Source organism: Podarcis liolepis, assembly GCF_965112155.1.
Source record: "Podarcis liolepis genome assembly, chromosome: 16".
Lineage (NCBI taxonomy): Eukaryota > Metazoa > Chordata > Lepidosauria > Squamata > Lacertidae > Podarcis > Podarcis liolepis.
In genome coordinates, this window is record NC_139567.1 from 21,800,135 (window position 1) to 21,810,436 (window position 10,302).

A 10,302-nucleotide genomic window follows, 5' to 3' on the forward strand; every position below is an offset into this window, starting at 1 on the left:
TTTTCTTAACTTTCAATCTTGCTCTCCAACAATGATCTCACGTAATGTTACAACACTGATAAGATCAACGTGCCAATAAAGACTTACAATACTAGGTCATTGGGGTGGACTAAAACAACATTTTTTATTCTCTCCCCCCCCCAAAAAAAAATAATATTGAAAATCACAAGCTTAAAACTCAGAATAAGTCAAGTTCTTGGCTTCTTTTATGGCAAATGAAGAACTTATGTGTTTAACATTTTGCAGCGGAATAAAAGAGACCCCTCCTATCACTAGTGCAGAAGTCCCCTTTATGATAGACACAAGCATTAGACTTTCACACCAGCTCAGTTGTAACAGTAGATGAAATTTCCCAAGCATACACAAAGTCCCTTATACCTCCATGAAAAACTGAGCAATGGGTCTTTCCAACTCAGCATTCCATCTGGTCAACCAGATGCCACAGGAATGTTCACAAACTAGTCATGTTTTTAAAACTACTGATTTCATACTTATTTTGAGAATGTTATCATTTCAAGTGTAAGTCAACAAACCATGGTTTTTTTCTGCTTTTCCAGAAATCAGACCATGTTTTGTCTGGTGGGCTGAACTCTTGTGTTCAAACAAGCCACACTGTGACTAAACAAACCATGTTTTAGCCTTATCTGTGAACCCAGGCCACTGGGTCTCACCTTCTTTGGTTGTGGTACCAAGAGCAGCGGCAGACATTTTGCAAAACTAAGAGGCCAGCCAGATCTTCTAGCAGTCAGCTTGGGAGAAAGGAGGGGCAGGTACACCACCATTCCAGCGTGTGAGAGAGATTCTTCTCTTTCCACTGTTATCTGGTCTTACAAACCCCACCTCTAATTCAGCCTAATTCAGAACTGCCAGGACTCAGCCCCATCCATAAATCACAGCCTCTGCATTGGGAGCCAACTCAGGGACATATACAGAAGGCCTATAGCTCAGTGGCAGAGGTCTGAAGTTCAATCCCTGGCATCTCCAGGTAGGGCTGGGAGATAACCCTATCTGAACCCCTGGAGAGCTTCTGCCATTCAGTGTAGACAATACTGAGCCAGATGGGCCAATGTGTGGTGTGGTAGAGCCACAGAGCTGCTCTTCTGACACCAGCATCACTACAACTTACCTGGATGGTGGTTGGGCAGGGTGGGGCTCTAGGGCTTTATGGAGGCACCAGCAAAACCACTCTGAGTACAATGGTACCTCAAGTTAAGTATTTAATTAGTTCTGGAGGTCTGTTCTTAACCTGAAACTGTTCTTAACCTGAAGCAACACTTTAGCTAATGGGGCCTCCTGCTGCCGCTGCACCGCCAGAGCACAATTTCTGTTCTCATCCTGAAGCAAAGTTCTTAACCCGAGGTACTATTTCTGGGTTAGCAGAGTTTGCAACCTGAAGCGTATGTAACCCGAGGTACCACTGTACTGTCCTGCAGAAGCACCAGTCCTGAATTCGCCACCTCCGTTCCTTGCCCCAGCTCAGGTAAGCAGCAGAAATTCAGTGTGTCAGAAGGGGGGCTGTCTCTCTTTACACTGGTCCCTACTGGCAGCTTCTTATCTTCCTATGAGAAACCAGATTTGCGTGTCGTGTTTTTGCACCTCTCCTAATAGCAACAGTCCTTTCATCAATAAGGGATAACAAAGAACTGGATTCAATGCATAAACTTCGGAAGGCTTGTTTGTTCTCTGAGAGGAAACTTGTTACAAAACACAAACCTCTCTCAAAGCTACGGGAAGTCTCCAAGCCCCCTTCTCCAGTGAGCACGGAGGTATCAAAGGCTGGCTAAGTACTTTGAACAGGTTTTCATCTGCACACCACTTTGTTTAAATTAGAAACACCCAGTTCCAGTCACTGACATTGCTTCTAAAGAGCTTCATTAAACCCACAAAAGGAAACAAGGAGGAAGAAAATAAATTTTAAAAGGCAGGGGGGAAATCAAAGCCTTCTCACTCAGATGAGATTTGACACAAGATGAGGGCTGGGCCCACAGTTCTTTGTTATTTCCAGACCTGTGGTTGTCAGATATTTCTTATGCTTTATCAGGTTTTTGTGGGTGGAGGGAAAAAAAACCTTCAGAAAAAGAGTACTGGAAATAAAAATATTTATAAATATAAAAAATGTATCTAGCTCCCTGGAAGCACTTCCAGATTCTGTTTGTAAAACTCTCTTTTGCTAACAGAGAATGTTTGCTCCAATGCTTTGTGTGTGAAAGAGAATTTTATTCAGTAATCTTTTTTTTCCACCCTGTTTTGTACTTAGGGTATTTTTGTAAACTTTTCCCTCACTCTTTCTTCAATTCTGTGAGACTGAAGGCTTGGCAGCTTTGACAGAAAGTTTTTGTAAGAAGAAAAAAACAAAACAAAAAACCTTGGCAAGAAAATGAAAGAAAGAGAAAGAAAAAGGAACAGAATCCAAGGAGCTTTAAGGATAATACAGTTGGTAACATGACACCTCACACAGTCTTAGCATCTGCTCTTACATTCAAATAGAAAGACAGAGCTGGAAAAAAATCATATAATCCTGCTGGAATCTCACATATTGGGCTTAACTTTGGAAAGCAGTAAATTCTGAGAGGCTTTTGCCTCTGACTGCTAAAGGCTAGAGCATGCTCTGCTGAAAATAGAGAAAGGAAGGGGTGTTGCCACATTTCTGACTCTCGCGGGTTTATCGCAGCTCTTAGATATAAAGACAAGTCATCAAGGAGACATTTGCTGTATTGCTTTTTCAAGTTCCATGATGGAGGGGAGGCTACCATTTCCACACAGTTTCCTCAAATGGAGGTACGACGGGTGGGCAGAAGTTGCAATTTTAAAAATACCCAGGTATCTTTTGGATTTTACATCATCAGCACTTGCAATCTGCATAAATGCATAGCAATTAGCAAGCAAGCGAGACTCATAAATGGCTCTTCAGCTTTGCGTACATCCCATATAAGCCATTGCAGTGACTTACAGCAGGTGTGGCTAACCTGTGGTCCTTCAGATGTTGTTGGACTCCAGTTCCCATCAGCCCCAGTGACCATGACCAATGGACAGGGATGATAGAAGTCGTAATCCAGCCACATCTGGATAGTGCAAGATTAGCCACCCCTCACTTAGAACCACTGTGAACCAAGTTAAATCCCCACTCACACATGATACTAATGGAACAATCTTGGTACGGTCACTCTCTCTCAGCCTGTTCTACCTCACAGGGTTGTTGTGAGTATAAATTGGAGGGAGAGGCATACACACCATCCTGAGCTGCTAAAAAAGCAGTAAAAAAGAGGCTGCCCTCAATGTGGTGTAGTGGTTAAGAGCAGTGGACTCATATTCTGGTGAACCGGGTTTGATTCCCTGCTCCTCCACATGCAGCTGCTGGGTGACCTTGGGCTAGTCACACTTCTCTGAAGTCTCTCAGCTTCACTCACCTCACAGAGTGTTTGTTGTGGGGGAGGAAGGGAAAGGAGAATGTTAGCCGCTTTGAGACTCCTTAGGGTAGTGATAAAGTGGGATATCAAATCCAAACTTTTCTTTTAATTTTATTTTTAAAAGGCCAGTTTGTAACTCTCAGAGCATTACACCTGGCTGGATTTAAATTGGGTCAACCATTTTTTCTGTGTTTGGGCTCTTGGCTTTGACTTGAAAAGACATTAACTCTGCCTTGGCATTGGCAGGGTGACAGAGTCCCCATTTCCAAAGGTTTTCATACCAAGCCTCTCTCACCCCAGCCTCATATGCAGACCAGAGTGAGCGAGCAATGCTCAAAACCAAGTTCCAGTTTTTATCTACATGAGCAGCAAGAATCAGGTCAGAAGATTTCCAGTTAATTTCAGCTCCCCTCAAGTCCTGGCATGCCTTGTGAATCACAGCCTACAGGCAAGGCTTTGGAATGAAGCTAGGGAGGCCAGCAGATGGGGAAAAGAAACAACAAGTTTCTAATCCCTTACTAAATGACGAACACTCATTGAAATGTCATCTTCTGAAATTCTTGCTCATGACCTCCATTTTATTTTATTTTTGAAAGTTACTATCCCAGGGGTATAATAAAAAAAGGTTTGTTACTTTTCCCAGTGTACAGGCAAACAAAATTGTAGCTAAGGACATAGGAAGCTGTCTTACACCAGGTCAAATTATTTGTCCACTTAGCCCAGTCTTATTGACACTCATATAACTGTCGAATTGGAAGGGGTCCTGAAGGTCATCTAGTCCAACCCCTCTGCTATGCAGGAATCTCAGCTAAAGCATCCATGACAGGTGACCATCCAACCTCTGCCTAAAAACCTCCCATGAAAGAGAATCCACCACATTCCAAGGGAGTCTGTTCCACTGCCGAGCAGTGGAAAGTTCTTCTTGAGGGAATCTCCTTCCTTGAAACTTGGACTCTGCTTTCTTGTAACTTGAAGCCATTGAGTTGGGTCTTATGCTCCAGAGCAGGAGAAAACAAGCTTACTCCACCCTCCATGTGACAGCCCTTCAGATATTTGAAGATGGCTATCACAACTTCTCCCAGTCTCCTCTTTTCTAGGCTAAGCATACCAAATTCCCTCAACTGTTCCTCATATGGCTTGGTTTCCAGACCCTTTATCCTCTTTGTTACCCTCCTCTGCACACCTTCCAGATCACTCCAGGTGTGATCTGAAGAAGGCAGAATAGTGCAGTACTATTACTTCCCTTGACTGGGACACTATACTTCTGTTTACGCAGTGTAGAAAGGCTTTTTTGCTGCTGCATCACACTGTTGGCTCATGTTAAGCTTGTGGTCTACTAAGACCTCTAGATCCTTTTCCCATATAATACTGGTAAGCTAGGTGTCTACCATATTATATTTGTGCAGCTGGTTATTCCTGCCTAAGTGTGGAACCTGACATTTATCCCAGTTGAAATTCATTTTGTTTGCTTTGTCAATCTGTTCAGTTCATCTTGAATCCTATTCTGTCTTCTGCAGCATTAGCTACCTCTCCCAGTTTGGTGTTATCTGCAAATTTGATGAGCAGTCCCTCAACTCCTTCATCCAAGCCATTTTAATAGATGTTGAACAACAACAGGCCCAGGGCATAACTCTGACTGGCAGCAACTCTCCAGGGTCTTGTGCAGAGGTTTTCCACATCACTTGCCACCTGAACCTTTGACGATGGGCAGGATTTAGCCCAGGAGCTTCTGCGTCCAAAGCAGTGAGCTATGTGCCTTCCCTGATACATCAGCACATGTTTAAGGGTTACCCAGATCCCTAGTTAGTCCCACATGTTCGTCATCTCTTTAACCCTCTCAGTAGTTTGTCCCATGAGACGTGATGCTCTGCTCTTGGGGATGGGGAGAAATTTAGTTCAGTTCACCTTGAAGGCTGAATCTATCAAATCCTCCCTTTTCAAAACTAAACGAGAACCAAAACACAGCCATCCATCGAAATTCACACTTCTCGAATTTTGCGGTGCATCATTCTAATAATGTGCACAAAAATGCATACATCGGGGAAAAGCATGCAGCAAAATGCATGCATTAGTGACAATAGCATATACAAATGCATTATGTTGGGGGAAATTGCATACAAAAGTGAGTGTTAAGAGAAGTGAGCACTTAAAATGCTGATGAATTTTCATGAGGGCTTAAAAAAAATCACAAACTTTTGCAGAAATGTGAACAACTGAACTTAAAAGTGGAAAACAAATGAAGAACCAAGAGAAAGTGATACTGACAGATTAGTCCATCCCTATGTGCATATCTGTTTTGCTGTGTCCAATCTCTGGGCTCCCAGGTATCCTTCCAGGCTTTCTTATGGGGCCATTACCTATCAGGGTTGACAATACTGAACTTTATAGACTACTTGCTTGACCTCCATTAGGATTATCATTCCCTCTAATAACAAACTCAGGGAACAAGTGCCAATCTGGGAGCCAGTGGGCTCCTTCGGGAGGATGCGCAAGATTTAAATTGAATCATCAGCAACAACTGGATTGTATTCAAAATGGGGTCACTGGGAAACAAGATGGAGGTGTCAGCCTGCTTCTGGGAGAAACTCCAAGGATAATTCAGCAACACTCGCTGGCCGTGAAATGTTGGGTGTCAGTAGGAAAAGGAAAAATGGAAGACACAGTGGTGTGGATAGATTGGAGAAGCCTAGAGGAGTGCATTGCTGGCTGAAATGCTGGATAGGATTTAGAGGTGAGAATACATTGATTTTTGTTGCTGCTGCGAATCCTAAAATTATACACTTCCTGTTGAGGGTGCCTCTGACCAATATTTTTACTGGCCTGGCTGTTTTTATAATGCCATCTATTTATTTCCAATGGCCTATTCTTTAGCAGTTACATGTAGGAAATTATTACCTCATGAACTGTTGCTTAGTTGAGAAAACACATCAGATAGAGTTTTCAATGGGTGCCACAGCCATTAGCTTCCCCTAATTCTCCACCTCTTCTTAGGTAAAAAATAAATAAATTGAAAATCCTTTCATTAAAAAAAAAAGTCTTCTCAGCTGTTTCTGAGAGAATTTTTTTGTTATGATAAAACATGACTATACCTTTTTAAGCCACTGGGCACCTTCAATGTCGAGGGTGTTGTACCCAAAACAGAAAGAAAAGGAAAAGAAAATCCTTTGAGAAAATAAACACCTCTCAAAGAAAAGTAGGGAGACAGAGAAAAAGAGAAGACAGGTTGATGTTAAGTATTTGGGGGGGAGAATCTTGAGGGGTGGACACTAGAAACATCTAGCCAGGGTCTTCATCCTCTTATATCATTCAGGGAATAAAAAGTCCAAAAATATTTGGGTTTATCTATATCACCCCCTTCCTTCCAGGTGTTTTCTGAGGTAAAAATCCCCCTTCTACAGAAACGGAAATGTGTTAAAATCCTCCTATGTGATGTAAGTCCCCCTCAGGTGAGTACATCCTTATTCACCCTGCAGCGCTCTGTCATGACAAGTTGTACCTGCTAAAACTATTCTTTCCAGAAATATGAGGGCTAAGCCATAGAAGTTTCCAGCAGTCTCTCTTTTTCTTACTCTCTCTCCTGCACGAAACCCATCAAGCTTTAACCCATCAATCACCCATGCCTTGTAAACTGTTCACTGTAATTGTCACTCAGCTACTTTACAGCGCCAGAAACACCCTTACAACAATGACCCTCAATTCAGTTCACGAGCACAGTATATCCTGTCTTCCATTCTCTCTCTCTACCGTCCATGCCTGACACACACCCCAGGTCCCACAGACATATGTCCTGACAGCTGCCATGAGCACACATCCAGATTATACCAACAACCCAGCTTCTGACTTCCAAATGTCAGAACAGTCCCCAGAGCCTAACTTTTTTATATAGCCTAACTTCTTTGAGGATGGTGCTTGGGGCCTCCCCTTAAAGGTTGTCCTTCATATTGACAATCAATAATTAGTCTGCACATGCATGCTCCTTGTTTGCAAACTCCAGCATCAAGCAGCAACTGGAGTACGTGAATCTGCCAACACCAGAGAGTTTCATAACATTTTGCCTCAAAATACTTCTAAGGCAAAAGGTTTTAGCTCAGTATTTGAGCATCTGCTTTGCATGCAGAAGGTTCCAGGTTCAATCCCTGGCATCTGCAAGTAGGTCTGGATAAAACCCCTGGCTGAAAGAGCTTCTGTCAATCAATGCAGACAATATTGAGCCAGATGGACCAAATGATCTGACTCAGTGTCAGGCAGCTCTTCCTATATCCTATATCAGTGCACACATAGCAGGGTGCAAATCATCACATGTTGGGATATCAAGTGATAGGCATGCATGTGTGAACCAGCCGGACAGGCCCACTGTATCACATTTATTTCATTAGACATACGAAAGTTTGCTGGGTTGGAAGTGGGGTACTTGAGACTGAATCAAGATGTCTCACTTCCTGATATGGAAAGAGTAAAGGTCCAGTATAATATGTAGGAAAGGAACAATACCTCTTTGCCGGATTTCTCAATCTCTACCGTCACCGTGGTGTGGTTCTTGTGCTCCTGGAACATGCAGAGGTAACAGATGCAGACCTGGTCCGTCTGGCAGAAAAGCTCCATCGTCTTGCCATGCACGGGGCATTTCCTGGCTTCAAAGTCCTTGATGGGGTCAAGGAGCTGGTGATCCCGGAAGGCAGCCCCTTCAAAGTGAGGCTTCAGATGGAGCTCACAAAAGCTGGCTTGGCACACAAGGCAGGACTTCACAGCCTTCTGCTTGTTGTCAATGCAGGAGTCGCAGAGGACCTCTTCGAGGACCCGGGGCCTTGAAGTGGACCCTCTGCTCACCCGGTTGAAGTTGGATCTCTTGGTGTCTCCTGATTCCCCAAGGGAGACAGTGGGTTTCCTCAGATCTGCAATCTGCCCACTGGAATACAGTGGCTTCTTCACATCCCCTTCACTGGTGAAGGTTTTCTTTGTTTCCATGTTGTATATAGACTTCCTCAGGTCCCCTCTTTCTGGGAAGGACATCTGGGACCTCCGAGGCTCCCCTAGAGGCATGGAGGGGAACACTGGCTTCTTGCCCTCCCCAGACTCCATGTTGAAATAGGTTGACCTCTTCTCATCGGATTCAACAAACTGGATGATTGGCCTTTTCCAGTCGCCCCCAGAATATATCGATTTTTTGAGCTGTTCTATCTCCAGCGCAGGGCTGGTGTTATTCTTGTTGGCATCTTTCTCCCCTTTGCTTGGGCTAGTCGGTTTCTTCCCTTCTTCTGCCTCTTTTGGTGGAGAGGCTGGGGTCTTCACATCTTCTGACTTACTTGTGGTCCCATTTGCTCTTGCTGCCTCCATCCCGTAGCTTTTTCTCCTGGCCTCAACACTTTCTTTTCTCTCTCTCCTGCAACTGTCAGGAAACGGCAAAAGTCTTGGACTACCTTACCCTTTCACAAAAGCCGGCAACCTCACTGGCTGCTGTCCCGGCAAGGAATGGAAGAACAATACGTCAAAAGCTTTACCTAAATGCCACACCTGAAAGATGGGGAGGAGAAGTGAGATACCTGAATTACACTGGGCAGAGCCAGAGAGAGAGAGAGAGAGAGAGAGATGTTACAAAAGGCATCAAGAGAGCCAGCTGCATAGTTAATTATACAAGCCCACACCCAAGAACATTCTTGTCTAACCAGGTTTGGGAATGAAGGGTTGTTTATGTGTCACTTTTTTCTTTCAAAAATAATTTTCATTAAGAGGCAGCAACCAGTTCTGCTACCTACTTCGAAAATAGTTGCTTCTGTTGACAGCAGGAGTGGAGTGACCTTCTCTGCTGCATGAGCAGGATTATATGTAAAGTGTAAGGTACAAGAAAGGGGGTAAGTGGACTGCTTGTGTGTACATGCAACTAGGCTTGCCATTGGAATTGATGCAAAGAGTCATAATCAGATAATGAACTAAGGATATTAGAGTTTCCATGAGAACTAGAAGCAGAAAATGTCTGAAGCTGAGAATCTCAGCTTCTCACGTTGTTGTTTGAATGCCTGCACCACAGCACTTTACTGGTTTATCTAAAGGAGGCTGAAAGTACAACATTCTGCACACTTACTCTCTTGACAAATGGTGAGAGAATTGGCAGAAATGTCTTCCTTCACCTATGAGTATTCATATGGGGAAGGCCCATAGCTCAGTGCTATAGCATCTGCTTTGCATGCAGGGGGTCCCAGGCATGTCCCAGTAGGACTGGGAGAGACCCCTGCCAGAAACCCTGGAGAGCTGCTACCTGTCAGTGTGCGCAATACTAAGCTAGATAGACCAATGGTCAGACTCCCTATAAGGCAGTTTCCTATATTCCTGCCATCCTGGTTATTTATTCTGATTCTCCGTGGACACACACACACACCCCAACACACATCAGGTCTTTTCCTCTCTCGATGGCCCTCCAATTATCTGCGCACCCAGTTAGTTCAAAGCTTTTAATAGCTACCAGAGCATTTCAATAAATGTGGGCATTGTACGCGTCTGTGTTTATAATTTTCCGCATTAGGATTTCATTAGTGGTTCACAATAGGCCTTGCCTGCTCCTTTACCAAAGCACAGGACATGTGCTTTAATTGTTTAAAAACGCAGGTCATTAAACAAAACAAAACAAATTACACGGGCTGTTTATGACTATATATACTGGGCTTAATCCCTCCTTCCCCTGCTGCCGCCGCTTTCCTTCACTCTCTGCTTCTTGGGTTGAGGTGATCTCTTAAGACAATAGCCTTTGGGGAACTTGAGTCGATTAAGGAATGTTCTAGGGTGGAGATCTGTGTTCTCAGATGTACTGAGGCAAGTATGCAAGGCTTGCTTGCCTGCTTTTGTTCTGGATTTAACACTTCAAGTGGGAGAGAATGAACTTCAGGTAGCCAGCCACTGAACT

The 10,302-nt window shown here is 43.9% G+C and overlaps 1 protein-coding gene across 3 annotated transcripts in view; it reads right to left on the reverse strand.

Moving 5' to 3' along the window:
- The window catches only part of TRIM29 (tripartite motif containing 29), a 46,758-nt gene extending 37,786 nt beyond the window's left edge, over positions 1 to 8,972 (reverse strand). For 2 of the 3 annotated variants that reach the window (XM_083481048.1, XM_083481046.1), the window contains exon 1: positions 7,899 to 8,971. In XM_083481048.1, coding sequence (XP_083337174.1) covers positions 7,899 to 8,741 — 843 coding nt within the window. In that variant the 5' untranslated portion in view covers positions 8,742 to 8,971. Of the gene's footprint in view, positions 1 to 7,898 lie in introns of all 3 variants that reach the window. The other variant, XM_083481047.1, reaches the window with a different exon arrangement.
- Between the last annotated feature and the right edge of the window lie 1,330 nt (positions 8,973 to 10,302).